Below are 19,814 nucleotides of genomic sequence, written 5' to 3' on the forward strand. Positions count from 1 at the left end.
CCGTTAGCCAGGAACAATTCTGGGTTAATATTTTTGAGATGGGTGAGTGGCTCCGTCCCTTAACCAGGGGCCATGCCTAACCTCTAGATATGGTCTCTAGAGGCTTTATCTCCCCTTGGTTGGGTATTTCCGCTAATGTCATTCTTTTTGGGCCTGGAAACCTCTTGCTTCCCTGGCATCTGGGACCTTCTAGTGGCTACCCACAGCTCCCCACCCCTCACTGCTACACACCTCAGCTCAATTACCTGACCCTCTGTACTTCTGTCCTGTCTCCTCCCACCTGATTTGGCCCCATATTTCCCTCCCCTTCTTCTGTCCCTCCCAGGTTCCTCCCTCCCTCTACCTCCCATAATTATTTTGTTCCCCCTTCTAAGTAGGATTGAGGATTCCACACTTTGGCCTTCATTCTTCTTGATCTTTTTGTGGTCTGGGAATAATAACATGGGTATTTGTTTCCATTTTCAATCATCCTTCATTGTCACAATTTCTGGGGAGCTTTCAGTACATTTTGAGAAATTATATTTTCAGTTCCCAGTGCTCCCTATACTGTTACTGGTGCCTGTATTTTATGTACTGGCACAACAGTATCCAGTGAAAACAAACAGCAAGAGTCCTGAAGCCAGTGTAGCTGCTTGATATGGTTCCAGCAAAGCTGAGGGGATTGCCACAATCGCTGTCCCTCTATCTCTAACTTTTGGGTTTTGGTCTCTGCATGTTGCATTTCTGGAAAACTTCTGCATTCTGATTAATTTTATATCTTTTCTTGAAAAAATAATTTTTGAGTCATTTTAGGAAAATCCTAAAATTAACTTTATCTGGTCACTATTCAGAAGTTTTCCTTATGTCCTGGAGATCATTAAGCACAGATAAATACATAGCTAGATGAGGCAGTTACTCCAGGAATCTTCTTGGCGTATATGCCCTGACCAAACTAAAATGACACAATTGGTGCAGGGTAAACAGAGACTTCTGACAAACTCTGACTGGCCATGAGAATAGGTTATAGGAGAATAATTACAGTGTATATCCCTGGATGAGCAGAATTCAGTAAATCAGATATATTGACTAAAATAATGAAGTAGATGATGAAACATATAGTAAAAGAATTAGGTATTAATATTTCCTATTGTAAAAAAAGCAGTTCAGATATTTTCTGTTTGTGTGGAGTACTTTAAAACAGCAAGCACAGCCAGTTATAGGAGCCAATACGGAGACAAAGTTTGGAGCAGAGACCAAAGGAAAGGCCATCCAGAGACTGCCACATCTGGAGATCCAGCCCATATACAACCACCAAAACCAGACAATATTGCTGATGCCAAGAAGTACATGCTGACAGGAGCCTGATATAGCTGTCTCCTGAGAGGCTCAGCCAGAGCCTGACAAATACAGAGGTGAATGCTAACAGCCAACCGTTGAATTGAGAATGGGGTCCCTCTTGGAGGAGTTGGAGAAAGGATTGAAGGAACAGAAGGGAATTGCAACTCCATAAGAAGAACAATGCCAACCAATCAGAGCTCCCAGGGATGGAAACCACCATCCAAAGAGTACACATGGACAGACCCATGTTTCCAGCTGCATTATAGCAGAGGATGGCCTTGTTGGGCACTAATGGGAAGGAGAAGCCCTTGGTCCTGCCAATGCTTAACCCGCCCCCCACTGCCCCCCCCCAAGTGTAAGGGAATGTCAGGGCAGGGAGGTGGGAAGGGGTGGGTGGATGGGTGAGGGAACACCCTCATAGAAGAAGGGGGGATGGGATAGGGGGTTTTTGCACATGAAACCGGGAAAGGGGATAGCATTTGAAATTAAATTAAAAAATATCCAATAAGAAAAGCAGGTTGTCATATATGTCATTTCTTTGGAAGTGACAGTCTGTACATTTTTTTAAATTGAAGTTACAGAGTCAATAATAATAAGAACAATCTGTTCTGTTTGTATATTTTAATTGGGACTAAACTTGTAACCCTGGACATGTAATAAAAAAAGTTCAAACATATATTGGACAATCATTAGTCTGTCTCTGTTCTGGGAAACCTGTGAAATAAAGAAGCACCAGGTTGCTAGTGAGTCAGAGCAGCAGAAATGCCTGTTCCCTAGTTAGCTGAGGAATCCCCTATTCATCACCTAACTAAGTCCTTCCTTATTTCCTCTGATCAGTAAGGACTCTCATCTTCATGCTGAGGAAAGTCCCTCTCTCCATGGTTCCCAGGTGATAGCCAGATTTTAATGGCCTCCCACAGCTAAGGTGAGAATTTGAGATCTTTGTCAGAGAAGTATCACCCCACTTAGTAAACAGACTTTGAATCAAATTGAATCGTTTATTAATCATTTGTGTTCACAAGCATCACTGGAAAATTTTACAATATAGTAGGATTTAAAAGTATTTGTATATTTTAAATTTCAGATTGTTTTTATTTTTGGTGCAGATAGCTCATCTGTATAAAACAATTGAGTGAAGATGGTAGGAAGTGGGTGGAGGCTAGAAGTGACAAATATGACAGAAAGTGTCACCATAGAAGCTGGGCAGTAGGCACATGACAGCACATTACATTTTTTCTGTTGGGTTTTCTTATAAGAATTTAAATAAGTGAAGTAGCATAAAATAAAGCCTATTAATCATCTGAGTTCTCTGAATGCTACAAGAAAAGAAACAAAAACAAAGACAAAACAAAACAAAAAACCCAAGTCTCCCTGTGATTGAAGACAGGTATTTGCAGTGCTGACCTCACACTGAGAGCTTGGGAGAAGAATTCAGGGTTCTAATTTTCATTTTTCAGTTGTTGAGACTGCACACTTTCATTCGTGACTCATTTTTGTCCTCAAAGCCAGCAGTGGTCAGTCCTGGTCAATCCTACCTGACCAGACTCTTCTCCACTTTCCCCATATAATAAACTCAGTTGTTAGATTGAGATCTTCAAGATAACCAAGGCCAACCTGAAGGATGACAATGGATTAGCCTCCTGAATCGCATTTAGCATTTACATTGAGACTGCTGGTCTTCCTATGGGGTCACCCTTATCCTCAGCTTCTTTCAGCCTTGCCCCAATTCAACCACAGGAATCCCTGACTTCAGTCAAATGGTTGGGTGTAAGTATCTGTGTCTGTCTCGGTCATCTGCTTGTTGGGTCTAGAAGAATAGCCATGCTAGACTCCTGTTTGTAAGCACACTATAGCATCAGTAATAGTGTCACACCTGGTAGCCTCTCCTTGAGTTGGATCTCAAGTTGGGCCAGTCACTGGACTTCCTTTCCCTCAGGCCCTTTTCCATTTTTGTCCCTGCAGTTCTTTTAGACAGGAACTATTCCAGGTCAGAATTTTTGATTGTGAGATAGCAACTCCATCCCTCCACTTGATGTCCTGTGTTTCTACTGGAGGTGAGTTTTGCAGCCAAATGGATAGAACCAGAAACTATCATCCTGTGTGAGGTAACTCTGACACAAAAGGACATATGTGGTACTCACTGGTAAGTGGATTTTAACCCAAAAGGTACAGAATATTCTGGATGCAACCCACAGAACTCAAGTGAGGATGCTTGAGAGGTAGAAGAAAGCAACTGGGGGGAAGGAGGTAGAGTGAGGGAGGGACCTTAACGGGAGAAGGGAGGGGGAGAGGAAAAGGGGAACATGATCAAATATTGGAGGGTGAAACAGGAAAGACATCCTGAGGGCCAACAGAATGAATGGAAATAAACCTGAGTATTTTACTGCACTATGATAACTGGATAATTAAGTTTAATGGAATACCCAAATGTATGTTTTAAAGTTGTAATTAGCTCATATTTCTTCTTTGAAACAGGAGCAGTCCCTCTTTTACCTATGTAATAATCCTGTGTTTTAAGGTCTATGGATATTTGATATCTCAAAAAATTTATAATACTTATTGTTATGCCTAAAAACCTTTAGTTTGCTAATATTTATACATCCTTATGTTGTAATTATGTTAATAGTTTGAATTTATATTACTCATGTGGTTGGTTAGGATGAGGAATCTCAATCTCATTGTCTTACAAATCATACTGGGATAATATTAAAATGCACATTCACACCCTGTGGCTTTGCATCTGGTGTCCTGCTCTCAAGCTCTTCCACATCTGCAGAAGGGCTGTTTAGCTTTCATAAATGAGATTATGTTTTGGCTAGAAGAGCTTGAATAGGATTCTGGGCAACTCTAATGACCCTGGAAACTTCATTCATAAACATTTACATTTCAAACCCTCAGATACTCTGTAAAGTGTTTAGGGAATATAATATATACTTTAAGCATATTATTGTATGTATACCATAGGATACAATAGGGTTCAGATTAGCTAAGCATCATGAATAATGATTGGAATATCAGGAATAAAACATCAGGCCAGAAGAGGAAACTTGTATCTTCTTTCCACCTTTTATTTGGGATCAAACAGATTCTTTTTTTTAGAAGCATTTTAACAAGTAATTACACTTCAGGATTGCTGTAAAAGATTCATTTTTTAAATTGGAATTTAATTTGATGCAATGGGTTATTTCTCCTTTCTTTTCTCAACTGACAGTACCAGTCAGTTTTGGAATTAAATACATATATCCCATCCATCTTACATCTTTAAACATTTCCTGTGGTTAGTAATCAGAAGGATAATAATATGGTAACAAAACTTCATTTTGTGAAAGATCGGTATTGATGTCCGCAGAGTTTTCAGCTGGCACATATCGGCGATAACGTCTCTGCAAACACAGAAAGGTAGAAAGACTTGAGGCCACGTGACTTACATTATGTATCCGTCATTAATGCATTCTGTGGCCTGGAGCCACTGGAGCCTTTTATGCTAGCTACGTGATACTATCCCTACGGCTTTCTAAGATTTTTATTATATTTTTTGTTTGTCTATTTACATGTTAGTTTGCTGATGAAAAGTAAGCATGAAAAATGGTATTTGTACCTTCTTTATGATATTTTCTCCATCCTATCACTTTCTCAGTCCTTCAATCTAAGGGACTCAGGGATTTGCAACAAGATGGAGCTTCTCCATGTGTTGCTGAGTTCTGTCAGCTGGTGGTCTGTTATGATACCTATACTTCATAATCCTCCGTTAATCTAATGTACTTATATCAAACCAGTTTAAGTTTTGTACATTGTGCATTAGAAAAGAAATTTTGGAGATAGCACATTAACATGGCACAATTTAAAGCAGCATCAGTAAATGACAAGCTAGTTGTACCAGGTTTGTGTCACTCCAAGCAGACAGGACTAGGGAAAAAAAGAGGAAACTAATATGTCGTATAATAGAGAAAATAACATGTCCTTTTAATAAACTGTTTGGGGAGGAACACCAAGAGCAATAGAAATAATGTCGGATTGAGATCATAGATATAAATGACAGCCTCATGAAGAGAAATATTCACAACTTCCTGTCTATTATCTTAAACAATGACCTGAAAGATCAATTAGTCCTACTACAGGAGCAGACGTGGCAAGAATGGCTTGAGGTTGGAGTCAGTGCCTTGAAGGAATCAAGGTTGTGGTTTCTGGGGAACCGACTCTTCTCCCTGAGATCTGTTTACCTGTGCTAAGGGAGATGTGTCTTAGATACCCTGTGCTCTCTTTGTAAAATTGGTGATATACATGAATTTTCACATTGTGGTAATGAGCTTCCTATAAATGAGATACTTGAGAATCACATGTGATTATACAACACATTCAAAACAGTACTTACATGTCTTTTTTCACCATGCTTAAAGTGTCTCTGCAAAAACAAAAAAAGAAGTGTTACAAATATAGTTTGTGGCTGTTTATAATGTTCATCAGTAAATAAGAGTATCTTACCTCTCTAGATTTATCAGCAGTCTATGGGGGAAAAAGAAAACAGGAAGTAATTAATACACTCCACCTTTTTTCATATTGACTCTAAATTTACCGTTTCTACATAATGATATTTGAAAGGATTGAGGAATTCTCTATAAATACTTTACTATAGCTGTTCTTTACTATTGGTCCATATGTTTTAAAGTGCGTAGACCCAATGCCTACTTTGCACTGTGTGAAGGTTATCCTTGCAGTATTCAAAGGCTGATTTCTGTGCCTTCGTATCTGGTTGCAATACTTATTCTGAGACTCTCCTCCCTCAATTTTGTGTAAAATACAACTAACAAAAGTATGAAGGAGTGTAATAATTAATACTTACAAAAGAATGAAAATGGAAAGAAGCATTTGAGTTTATTATTTATAAGTCAGTAGTTAAAAAACTAATACTGAAATACTTGGGTTATAAAGTCCATTCCCTGCTTTCCCTTATTTTGTTAGAGTTGGATTGTTTTTGCTGTATGTTTTGTGGCAAAATGTGATGAGCATTCATTTTTATAAACAATGTATTGTTACAACATTGTTTTGGGGCAGAATTATTATTTTTATTTCACAGTTTTTGCTTCCTAGACTTTTAAATAAAATGTGTAAAGTTATGTAGATTCATTTAAGAAAATGAATGCGTGAAAATATTTCAAGTGGTAAAGCTCCATTCAAAGATAAGTAAGCGTTACTCAGAATGTAGGAAGAAAAGCAACTCTTAGGGTACTTGGTGAAAAACCCATTCTTCCCAGTTGCTGGATGTACTTACAATCATGGAGACCATGAGAGCTATGATCAAGGCAAAGACAAGGAACCTCATGCTTACTGAACCCTGTAAAAGCACAGAGGCAGATTTAATAACCATGTTTGCAGCTTCCACACAGAGTCATTGATGACCATGCAGTGCTCCTAGCCCATTGCTCTAAGTTAATACCCTCAGTGTTTACAATGACTCAGTCGGGGGGTTGATGAACAATTCAAAGTGAGCTGATAAGAGAACATTAAAGTTAATTATAAACACACTAATTGGCTGAACAATGCATTATTTAGGAATATTTACTAGTTAGAATAAAAAATATTATTGAGGGCTTTATAGTAGAGTTAATGAAAGCGAACCAAAGATCTTTACTTAGAGTTTTTATGTTAATGGTAACTTATAATAAAAGTTAAATTGAAAAGGAGTGATGAGATAATACATTCATAGCTACACCAAAATATTTAATTTAAATCATTTATTTATACAAAAGATTATGAAATGAGATCACAAGGGAAGATAAAATCAGTCTTTTAGTGTTTGGATGGAAGGCAGATAGCCGAGTAGTCTCAAGGAGATACAGAAACACACAGACATACATATTGCTATCAAAATGCACATTAATTGATACATTTTTGGGAAAACACAAAGTCAATCCTTGAAATATCAAAACATTTTAATGAAAAGTTATTAGGTAAATGGAAACGAGTTAAAGAGAGTGAGTTCATGATAAAAGCCCTGCATTGTTAATAATGTAAGTACTGAAGAAGGAAAGATTTGCTGTCTGTGCTGGAAATTGTTTTGAAAAGTTAATAAAATATCAACAGTAGTTGGTTGTTGAAATAAAAAAACTGAGGGAAGTTGTTGTTTGTGTAGACAATCTATCTCAATTGAAAACCTTCCTCCTGAAGGATGAGTGAGACTGGAATCTCAGAAAGACCACGAAAGTACATGAGCAGCAAGCAAGTGCTGGTGAGGATGATTCTCCTGGGGTTGAGGGTGGGAGTTGGACTTGGGGGTGTTCAGCTGGACAGAGGACTACTGAAATGCCAATTGAGTGAGTCAGTAGCCACTCTGTCATGGTTTTTGTACAGTGGCTTAGTTACTTTTAGGTCTTCCCATGCTCCAATATTAAACCCATATATAAGTTCCTATATGGATTCCCAGTAGGTTCATTTCAGTTGATTGCTGAAATAAAATAACTTGGGGGAAGTTGTTTGTGCAGACAATTCATCTAATTTGGAAACCTGCCTCCTGAAGGATGAGCGAACCTTGCTTACATAACTCAGGAAGCTAAGACATCAAATTGGCCAATGAAATTTCCTTCATTTTCTCTGTGATTTTTGATTAGGGCACTATCTTGTATGAGCAGACATTTGTTCTCATGTCTCTGAGAAACTTACTAAATGTGCTTCTTCTACCTTGGTCTTTTACAAATGAAAACATTTTCACAACAGAAATTATGCTATCTTCCTGTGAATTTTAAGCTAACATTTAAGATTAATGTAAAAATCATTATTGAGAATATGACTATAGGCTATCAGGAAACTAAAATAAGGACAATACAATGATTGCTAGGAAACAAGGGAGAAGGAAAACACAACTACGAATCCCACATAATTTTTTGGAAGATCGCTGGAGTTTGCATTTAGGAACTCATACAGATGCCATACGGGGCCACCATATTTTAAATTCTTTCTGAATAAAACGGTACAGCAGTTAATATGTTATCATCTAGTTTATACCTTTAACATAACAATGTAGCTGTGAGAGCAGAATAGAATGTACACAGACATTTTACCTTTGCCCAGGATAAGCCTGATGTGTTAGTTTAGCAGAGCTGCACCATCCAGATGATAAACTTGCTCAGAAGACTGGATATTTAAACACACCACAGTACCACGCCTGCTTTTCTTAAGTAGGTCCAATTTTAAGGTCATGCTAAGAAAACTAAAAATAATGCCCAAAACCTGTCACTAAAACCACTGATAATCAACTTGAAAAGGTGATTTTACAATAGAAGTGTCTGACCCGGAAATAACAGGAAAGGGGTCATCATTGCTAACCCTTCAGATCTTCTAGGCATTTGTCAATAAGCAGGGACATTCACCCTGAGGAAAAGAAGCACAGAAGTAATGGAAATATTAAAGCTGTGTTTCTGGAAAATCACTGTCATTTTCTCTGTCTCAAGGAAACAGAGTTTCAAATCATAAAGATCTTTCTGGAACTTTCACTGAGTGCCTTGGCAAATTTTTTTTATTCCTACTCAGTAAAAATAATAAAAGTGTCTATGACAATCCTGGACTCATTGTTTGCTTCAAATGTGTTTTCTACAGAAAGCTATTCCAACTATATTTTTACAGGTAAGTATTTTATGCATAAAGTAGATGCAAATATTTGCCTAAATTCATTATTCTTTTGTTGATTTAGACTATAGAATTATTTTCTTCTGAGAAAAAAAAATTGTCCCTAGGAGCTTAGTATTGTATATATCAAAAATAGCTGTGTCCTTACAACTGAGAATTTAATGATTAACCTTTGATGTTTTTTGCACTCCTGTGTCTGAAAGGAAACTATAAATTTACACAGTAGAAAAAAAGAAGGAAAATTCCAATAATCATATCCTGAGAAGACTTTGAGATCCACTAGTTGCCCACTGTTCTTTTTTCATAGACATTTTTGATTTTCCATTGAAAATAAATCTCCAGAACTTTCTCAAAACTGTAATATTACTATTAGAATAACTTTTTAAATATGTCTGATTATTTATTGAAATTTTTTCATATAATATTTTCTGATTTTTGTTTCCTTTCTCCAAACTCATTTCAGAGCCTCTCCATCTTCTGATACACCCAAATTGACAGCTTTTCTTCTCTCTCTCATTAGAATATAACAGACATTAAAAATGGATAAAGGGAGGCCATGCTACCACTAGGGACCCAGACAAGACATCATCATCACCATGCCAACCCAAAAGTTTCCAAAATGCTCTCTCCCTTCCTTGGGCCCGTATTCTGGTCCACAACTTTGGTAGAAGACTTCTGCTTTCCAAGAAGCTATGTCTGTTCCTGGGACACCAGTTGAGATATGGCCCATATCCTGCTAATACTCCTTAAAGCTCTCCAGCCCCAAGCCCTGGTGTCTATACTCCAGCCCATACATCCAACTGCATTCCAGGAGGCCATACAGGCACTAGAGAACCTGGATAAGACATTAACCTCACTCCACTGAATTCACTTAAAGCCAACCTTAAAGCCCCAAATTGTACCCCCTTCTGCTGGATCCCATATTCTGGTCCACAACTTAGGTAACTTTACTAGAGGACTTATAGTACTAATAATCCCAGAGAACAAGCAGATACCCAGAACCCCAGTGATAGGGAAACAAGATATTCCATGATAAAATAAATTTAAGCAATATCTATCCAGAAATCCAGTCCTACATGCTGGAAGGAAAATTTCAACCATGGGTAACAGGGGTTAGCTACACCCCAGAAAAAAAAAAGAAATAAATAAACAATAGAAAAAACAAAAGAAGGAAGCACACACACCACCACTACCACCACAACCACCACCACCACCACAGCCACCACAACCACCACCAAAATAAGAATTACTGGTTATTAATATCTCTCAACATCAATGGATTCAATAAAGAATGGATATAAAACAGGATCCATCATTCTGAGACACAGAATAACACACATATTAACATCAAAAATATATATTACCTCAGAATAAAGAGCTGGAAAAATATTTACTAAGCAAATGGATTCCAGATGCAAGATGGTGTAGCCATTCTAATATCTAAAAAGAGACAGAGAAAGAGAGATTCAACAAAAATTAATCAAAATCGACAGTAAAGGACACTTCATACTCATCATAGGAAAACCTCACCAAGACAGTGTTTGAATTGTGAATATGTATGCCTCAAGTGCAAGGGCATCCACATTTGTAAACGAAACATGACTAAAGCTTAAATCACACATTGAACCCCACACATCAATAGTGGGAGACTTCAATAGCCCACTCTCACCTATGACAGACAGAAAATAAACATGAAAACAATGGGACTAACAGACATTATGACTCAAATGGACTGGCATCTGTCAGATGCCATCTTCAGAACATTTCATCCAAACACAAAAGAATATGTCTTCTTTTCAGTACCTCATGAAAACTTCTCCAAACCTGACCATATAATCTGTCACTAAGCAAGCCTCAAAAGAGAGATATAAGGAAATTGAAACACCCTCTGTATCTTATCAGACCACTATGAATTAAAGCTAGACTTCAACAACAACAGAAACAACAAAAAGGTCTAGAAACTCATAGAAACTGAACAATTCTCTCTTCAATGATCTCTGGGTCAAAGAAACAAATAAAAATATAAAGACTTCCTTGAATTTAATGAAAACGAATGCACAACATATCCAAACTTATGGTACACAATTAAACCAGCATTTTCAGGAAAGTTCATAGTACTAAGTACCTTCATAACGAACATAGTGAGATTTCATACTAGCAACTTAAGAGGATACTTGAAATCTCTAGAACAAAAAGAAACAAGCCCATCTAAGAAGAGTAGGTTGCAGGAACTAATCAAACTCGGGGTTGAAATCAATAAAATAGAAACAAAGAGAAGAATACAAAGAACCAATGAAATAAGGAATTGGTTCTTTGAGAAAGTCAACAAGATAACCAAATTGAGAGAGAGAGAGAGAGAGAGAGAGAGAGAGAGAGAGAGAGAATTTATATTAACAAAATCAGAAATGAAAACAGAGGGATAACAACATACACTGAGGAAATCCAAGGAATCATAGGTCTTACTTCAAAAACCTGAACTCTGCAAAATTGGAAATGTAAAAGAAATGGAAAATATTCCTCATAGATAACACTTAACAAAGTTAAATCAAGATCAGATAAACAATTTAAGTAGACTTATAATTCATAAGGAAATAGAAGCAGTCATTAAAAGTCCCCCAACCAAAATAAGTCAGGGCCAGGTACTTTTTATGCAGAATTCTACCAGACTTTCAAATAAGAGCTATTAACAATACTTTACAAATTATTCCACAAAACAGAAGCAGAGGGTACAATGTCAAATTCATCTTACTAGGTCACAGTCACTCTGAAACCTAAACCACACAGAGACTCAACAAAGAAGGAGAATTTCAGATCAATTTCACTCGTGAACATTGATGCAAAAATATCCAACAAAATATTAGCAAACTGAATCACAGAACACCTCAAAAACATCATCCACCACGTTCAAGTAGGCATCATGCCAGAGATGCAGAAGTGTTTCAACATATGAAAATATGTCAATGTGATTAGTACACCATATAAATGTCCTGAACGAAAAAAATAGTGGCGTGATCATCTCATTAGATGCTGGAAAAAAGCCTTGGACAAAATCCTACACAACTTTATAGTAAAGGTCTTAGAGAGACCAGGGATAAAGCACATACTTAAAAATAATAAAAGCACTATACAGCAGGCCAATAGCAAATAAATGGGACCTCATGAAACTGAAAGTCTTTTATGAGTCTAAGGACATAGTTAAAAAGACAAAATGGCAGCCTACAAAATGGGAAAATATCTTTACCAACCTACATCTGACAGTAATAATTTCTAAAATATATAAAGAATTCAAGAAACTAGGAAACTAGGCATCAACAAACCAAATAATCCAATTTAAAAATGGGGTACAAATCTAAACAGAGATTCTCAAAAGAGGAATTGCTAATGACTGAGAAGCTGTTAAGGAAGTGTTTAACACTCTTAGCTATGAGGGAAATGCAGGTTAAAATGACCCTGAGGTTCCTTCTTGCACCTGTCCAAATGGCTAAGTTCAAAGACACAAGTGACAGCTCACGCTGGTGAGGATGTGCAGCAAACAAAACAAAACAAAACAAAAAGCACTCTTCTATTGATGTAGGAGTGAAAAATATTGCAGTCACTTTGGAAATTAATATGGCCCTTTCTCAAAAATCAGAGGACACTAGAATTAACTCACCAAGAGGTATAAAGTCTCACAGATATAAACCAGCCAACCAGGGATCCTGCATGGGCCTGACCTAGGCCCTCTACACATATGTTACAGTTGTGTAATTTCATGTTCTTGTGGGACTCTTCATAGTGGAAGCAGGAACTATCTATGACTCTGTTGCCTGCCTTTGGGACCCTTTCCTCCAACTGGGTTGCCTTAATAGGGGTAGAGGAGATTAATCTTACTGTAACTTAATATGCTATGACTGGTTGATCATTCGGGTCTGCCTTTTTCTGAAGAGAAACTGAGGCGGTGTGGATGTGGGGGCCTTGGGAGGGACGATCATATTGGGTTGAACTGGAGATGTGGTTGACTGGGAGAAGAAAAAGAAGGGAAGACTGAATAGAAGTGTAAAATAAATAAATGATTAATTGAAGAAGAAACAGAAAGAAAAGACAATTGAAACAACAAACTTGAAAAGAATAAAAACAAATGAATGAACAGAGAGAGCCAAAGTAAGGGCATAAAAACTACATATAGTTGAAAAGACACACACACACACACACACACACACACACACACACACACACACACACACACTGAACATATAGACATCACATAAAGAAACCATAGGCTTTAGACCTGTGGTGACCCTGTACGTGCCACCAACAGTCAGATTTTTAAAAATAAACTCTAGCCTACTTATCTTGAATGATGTTTTTCCTTTCTTCTTTTGCTGTCTACTTCCATTCTTCCCTAATTCTTTCATCACCTAACTTAACTAAAGGAGTCATGATGATGATAACAGATCAGTGACTGTAAAACAATATTTCAAGTGCTGAATACCAGTGCTTTTCAATCTTCCTAATGCAGCGACCCTTTAGTACAGACCCTTGTGTTATGGCGACCCCAACCATAAAATTATTTCATTGGTACTTCATAGTCAATATTACTACTGTTATTATTCATAATGTAAATATCTATATTTCCCAGTGGTCTTAGATGAGCCCTGCGAAAGATTGTTTCACCTCCAAGAGGGTCATGACTGCAGGTTGAGAATCACTGCTATATATCATGACCTTTTCCAGAAACCACACTGCAGTTAAAACATTTAAAACCTATAATTAAATTTAAAGTTTTTCATTCAGGTAGGACGAGTATAATGAAAGCATTAATCCACTCATTATTTTGTATGGTTGCTCCCGGATGTGCAAGAATGGGATATGATGGTGGATTAGCATGCTATGAGTACAACAGTGTCCCGCTGTCATAGCTGTAGGCTCATGATCAGGAAGTCTGGAAGTAGATTGTTCTCAAGATTTTTGGAACAAAACATGTCTGATATTTACTTATTATCTAGAGCCAACACTGTGTCCTTTGGTAAAAGTATGATATTAATTTACAAAGGAAGCACCAATAAATGACATCTGGCAAATGTGTCGTTTTATTGGCACTGAAATTTGCAAGCTCAAAAATGGATAGTTAGAGAAGACGTTGGTTGGAATTCCTCCTCTTCTTCCTACTTCTCCACTTCTCTACCAGCTCTACTCCTACACTTCATCACTCTTCCTGGCTATTTAAACTGGAGCTGAGGATCACGTGTAGGTCCTCATGTCTGTGCACAAGCTCTTTACCATCAAACTATCTTCTTGACTTCCATCAGATTAATCTTGAAATTTATAATTAAATAAACATGTGCATATCCTCCTCTCTGTCACTGAGCCCTGTCCTCTTTGCAATCGTCATAGCCTTTACTGACTGAGCAAATATTAACAAAGGTCAGAGATGTAATGCCGGGGAGATATTAAGTTATTGGCTTCAGATAGATCTCACGAAATAATACTACTGAACGTTTGTGCTAACCAAGGGTCGGTTCCTCCATTCTCATACATGTGTTTGAGTTAGGTTGACTGGTATTTGTATAATGTTTTAAACACAATTTAATTAAAAGGGACCAACAGGAGAAGGAAGGGGAAGAAAGTTTTAGAAAGGTGGCTGCATAAGTTCATGAGTATACTTTCTCAATGAGAAGCGAAACGCTGTTATAATATTTGCATCTGGCTTAAAGGAGAATGGGCACAAATAACATTTCAAATAGGTATCTCACAGATGTTAAAATTTGATGTTACCTTCTGTGTTATGTAACTTTTATCAGAATGCACACATATGGAAATATTCTGAGTGATGAAAGAAATCACAAACGAAGCAGATGGGGAAACACCTTCAGCCAATATGCTGGGTTACTTAGTTGTAAAGTTACAGTGAATTTGCAGTTTGATCTAAATTTAATCCTTGAAAGTGAAAGCAAGAGTGGGAGGTAAAACTATTCCAAGAAAATGGATAATAATTTTAACTTCTCCAAATGCTTTCTGAATGAGTTCGATCATCATGTAAAGCCAGATGTTTAAAGGTGAAATTAGTAGTGTCTTCTTCACCTCCACATAACAGTCTATAATTCCACCAGGGTTTCTTTTATAATAACCATGAGGTTTGTATGTCCTTACCTGACACCTTCAGCAGCTTTGATGGTCACTGCTTTACTGCCAAAGTCTGCCACATTCCTGTCACACTCCTATTCTGAGCAACATACTTGAGAGACTGTGCCTCTCTGTCTATGCCATCTCTTACTTTCTTTAGAATAGTGGGGAAATGATAAACACAAAACAGGCTAATAAACAAATGCAAATATGAACTTAGATACATTCGGCAGACAAGTCACACAGAGAAGAAACTGAAGTATAGAATGTGGTCACTGGAGAAGACTCTGTCATCACCTGCTTCGTAAATAAGGAGAGACTGTCAGACAGCCTGGGACAGACCAGGCAGAGCAATAGGAAAGAAGAGAGTGAAGAACTGTCATGAGTGGCAGATGTTGATGACGTAGGAGTCTCATTAAGATAAGAAGATTCTATAAAGGGGTAAAAATTTCCTTACCATGGATATCAGTGGCAAGATTAAGACATCTGTAAATAATATCCAGGCTATCTGTACTTCATAAACCTCTCCTGAACACAAATAAAAATTTATAATTCCATGTAAAGCAAAGACAACTATTGCTGGATGAAAAATATGTCGTATTAGTTAGAATTGTGGCTTTATTATTCCAGGAAGTTTGCTTAGGGGATACTTTTTAGTTCTATATTTTTGCTTATATTTATAGATCAATTTAACAATAATATTTTGAGTAATGTGCAATTTTATTTTATTTAAAAAAATCTCATGGAGTGAATGAAAATATCCCACTGACACATGAAATGCTATTATCATTCCTTTTTACATAGCATTTTTTAGTTTATTATATTATTTACATTTGAAATATTACATTGATTGCACGGTTTACTTTTCTGGCCTAGACTGGTTTTACTGAATAGTGTTTTGGATTTAGTTCTGCTCCACTCTTTCATTTAGGGTTCACTCATATCTTATGTTTGCATATTTCTGATTCATCACCCAAATCCTAGGACACATTGTACTGATTGTATCTTGTTTGCCCCAAGGCTATTGAGAAATATCAATGAGTGTGATTCGTTCTCTGTGAAAACTGCAGATCTTAAGTTGAGCAGGCCTGGGTTGCTGTACTTTGCTTCTTATAAAATTGTGACCTAAAATTTACTTTACCCAAAACATCGACTTTATTTTAAGCTTGTAGCTTTTCTATTTTTCACTGGAAAATTCTCCTGCTCTAGTATATTATTCACTCTTTCCTTGATAACAATTTTATCTAATTTTTTTTTGGCTCAGACCAATCAATAAGTATATCGATTAAAACAATATCAAATCGGTGAGAGAGTCTCAAGGAAATATTGCATCTATTGCACAAGATGTAGAGCATTTTGCTGAGAAAATTAAAAGGAAATGTTGCCTGGGTAAGGCTTGCTTACTTCTGTGTTAATTTTCTTAGAAGTCACGTATTGTTGCCTGGCATTGCCAATCCAGGGAGCTAGGATACACAAGGCAGCCAAATGTTTCATAAATTGGCTGAAGACATTGGAAAAATTTCAACATTTTCTTTCCTAGATTCTCTCTGACTTAGAATGCCCACAGACTTAATTCAACCAGAGAAAAAAAGAAAAAAGAAAGCAAAAAATAAATCAACCTATGGTAGTCATTGGCTATGCTTCCTCCATTGCTGTAAAACAGACTCGACTACTCCAAATGTCTCTCTATCACAAATTTAGTATGATGTTAATATAATGTCTGTTCAGAAGAAAAGATCATCGATTAGCCATATGGTGAAATTTTTATTTTAAAAAAGAAATTATATTTTACAGACAGTGAATAGTAGAGAGAAGCATTATACAATGACCAGCATCAAGTAAAGAGAGCTAAATACTTTTAGTATCAGCCATTACATAGATATTGGAATTTGAGAGCCATTGTTTGTAACTCGACAAACCAAGTCCTTTGAGACCTCCCTCAGTTCCTTCAGCCTTTGCTACAGTAATTCTGCCAGTATCTTATTGTCCCTGTAGATTTCAGTTTGGTTTCATGTGACTATCTCCTTGTAAAGCCTTTTCTGACTGGAAAAGAAAAGAGAAAGAGAGAGAAGGAAAAAGGAAAAAGGAAAAAGAAAAAGCCTATGTGACGATGTGTTTTCATGAATTGTTGCTAAGATAATATATTCTCTGGAATACTCATGATATAAATGACTTTCTCCTGAGAACCTTCTATGCACCCCTTCTGTCTACAGAATTGTTCATGTTCCTTAAGACTACAGTGTTCTGCTCATTGCTCTCTGCCCCGTTTCTCATACGGTCTAGATGAACTGCTTGAACTAGTTTAGTTACTTGTTCCTCACATCCAAGACTCTGGTCTCTCCATACGTATTCTAGAATTCATTTTTTACCCTCAGGTCAACCCAGTCTTCATCTGTATCAGAACTCTGCCCAGAATGAATGGCTCAGTACATCTGCTTTCCCTCTGGCTTACCACCATGTGACATTAACCAACTCTCTTAGTAAGACTGGTATGTTCTGTATAGTTTGTACTCTTTTGAATGTGACTTAGAGCAAACAAAACTCATGCATTTATCGTTACTCCTTTGGTGTGTCCCTGCAGCTCAATTAACTGGCCTCTTTTCTTTTAACCTACAGTTCTTTCCTGTTCCCATTACCTTGCTATGATTCCCGACTACATGGTAACCATTTCATGGCTCTCTGTATCCTAAATTTCTCAGGGCACTAAAGCTCATTTAAAAAGACCATCTACATACATTTATTAGAGAAATTGGTGGGGTTTCAATGCCATTGGTATTCAGTTATATCATGTATATTGATCATATTCATTACCCATATATCTTTCCAATCACTCATTTCTTGCTATCCACCTTCCTTTCTCCACATTGTCTCCCTTCCAATTTGACAATTAACTCACCATTTTCTCTCCTTCCCTCCCTCTGTTTTTTTTTCCAAGACAGAGTTTCTCTGTAACAAGTCTGTCTGTTTGGGAACTCACTTTGTAGACCAGGTAGGCATGATAATTTGCCTGCCTCTGCCTCCCAAATGCTGGAATTAGGGAAAGGCCTGAACCACCACATCCAGCTCTTGTTTTTGTATCTTGATTTGTAGCACATCTGATATTTCAATCATTCAGGCAGGCATAGCCTATTCATTCCTTTCCCTAAATTCTCCTACTTCTCACTTTAATGATACCGTCCTTTCTGTCATTCAAGTTCCTTAGCACAATCTCCCTACTTAAAGTCATTTACATATCTTTCTTAGAATGCAATAATAACTTATAAGGATGTATAAGCACATCCTTCAACTGATCACTGGATCTAAATGTCATAATATTTCAAAATCCCAAATACTACAATACTTCTTTGTTTTAAATATTTTCATGTTTTTAGTGAATAGTGTTAGTAAAATATGTAAAATTCACAAGCATTTGTGATTTGATTCTATAAAATATCTATCACAGTAGCTTGTACTTTTTACCCTTTATGGGTCTTCAGAGATGTTATATTGTGATACTTATTGATTTCAAAATTCTACTCATTCTTTATGATCTAGCTAAACTAAAGAACTCATCAAGACATTCATCAGATATGTATTATTTCTCTATTGTATATATTAAATTAATACATTGAAACAAAAATAATACATTTAAGTTTGAGTTTTTCATGACAAAATCCCAGAAGAGTTAAAGTATGGGCCACGGAACTTACATGTGACCAAATAAAAATCAGCTGTAGCGAGACAAATGTAGAGTGGGTATTATAACTTTATCATTAAATGTAACATGACTGAGCAAGTTGTACATATAGTGTCTTCATTTCCTAAATGTTGATAATGAGAAAAAAAAGCAACTTCAAGTTGTTTTGCAAAAAGATGACAAGATAATGATTATTATGTAGTTAGTGGCTGTTACGCATAGCATTAAAAAGATAAAAGTTTGTATCTGTAATTACTATTATGACTATCATAACTGAAGAAAAAGGTAACTGATTGCTAAGTAAATACATTTACATGCCTATTTTCAATAAAAGAACAGAAAGAAAGGAGAAAGAAAGAGAGAGAGAGAGAGAGAGAAAGAAAGAGAGAGAGAGAGAAATGTACACAAAAAGAGACAGAGAGAGACACACACAGAGAGAAATACCTTTTTTGGTGTTTGTAGACCTCTGAGGCCTTATTATTTAAGCCAAGAATTTGATTTATTCTAAGCCCGTTTTACAAACTTTTCTCTTTTTACAGATTCATAGTTTTATCTTTTATACAAACCTTAAAGATTCCTTTTCTGACTTGTTCTAATACTATGTAAAACGCAGTCCCCTGTGTACTGAATATTAGTTGAATGTATTTAAATTTTCCCAAATCTGGTGAATGTGAGCAATCAAAAAGTATGCTACTCATGACCAGTCTATCTTAGCATTATGGAGTTCTTAGTGCTCAGGTGGAGATGAAATCTTGGCCTCTCTAAAGCTTTGTGAATTTTGATGTCTCTATATCATTGCCACATAGGTGAGGTTAAAGCCCCCCACTAGGCTGGGGAGAGTGCTGAGGACTGTGTACTAGGCTGGAGAGACGTCCAGTTATTGGACAATTTCCTTTCCTGGACAAGTTCCTTCACCAGCTTCTGAATTGCTGCCTTGTTTAATGTCCCCCAGAATTTCTTGGGAAAGAAAATAGAAAGAAACCATTTTCTAATCATGTGGACTTCTTGGAATTAAGGGACTTTTGAATATCTTACGAACCACAAATTAGCATGTCATTAAGTATGGTATATATACAGTCACAGAGTCTGATAGACCATC

General features: G+C 36.8%; 1 protein-coding gene across 1 annotated transcript; it reads right to left on the reverse strand.

The window, feature by feature from the left end:
* Positions 1-4,553: 4,553 nt before the first annotated feature.
* Stath (statherin) lies at positions 4,554-8,412 on the reverse strand. The gene is made up of 5 exons (NM_001316999.1): positions 8,373-8,412; positions 6,587-6,649; positions 5,800-5,820; positions 5,690-5,719; positions 4,554-4,700 (listed from the first exon to the last, which is right to left on the reverse strand). Exons 2-5 carry the CDS (start codon positions 6,635-6,637, stop codon positions 4,596-4,598), a joined length of 207 nt encoding a protein of 68 aa, NP_001303928.1. The 5' UTR covers positions 6,638-6,649; positions 8,373-8,412; the 3' UTR covers positions 4,554-4,595.
* Positions 8,413-19,814: the final 11,402 nt, after the last annotated feature.

The sequence above is a fragment of the Rattus norvegicus genome, chromosome 14 (assembly GCF_036323735.1).
Source record: "Rattus norvegicus strain BN/NHsdMcwi chromosome 14, GRCr8, whole genome shotgun sequence".
NCBI lineage: Eukaryota > Metazoa > Chordata > Mammalia > Rodentia > Muridae > Rattus > Rattus norvegicus.

What these genes read in the sequence shown, in the direction of transcription:
- Stath (NM_001316999.1), bottom strand. Translation starts at nt 6,637, where the DNA reads ATGAGGTTCCTTGTCTTTGCCTTGATCATAGCTCTCATGGTCTCCATG. An exon ending in CTGCTGATAAATCTAGAGAG is followed by an intron (nt 5,720 to 5,799) that starts GTAAGATACTCT and finishes TTGTTTTTGCAG; the next exon opens with AGACACTTTAAGCATGGTGA. An exon ending in AGCATGGTGAAAAAAGACAT is followed by an intron (nt 4,701 to 5,689) that starts GTAAGTACTGTT and finishes CTGTGTTTGCAG; the next exon opens with AGACGTTATCGCCGATATGT.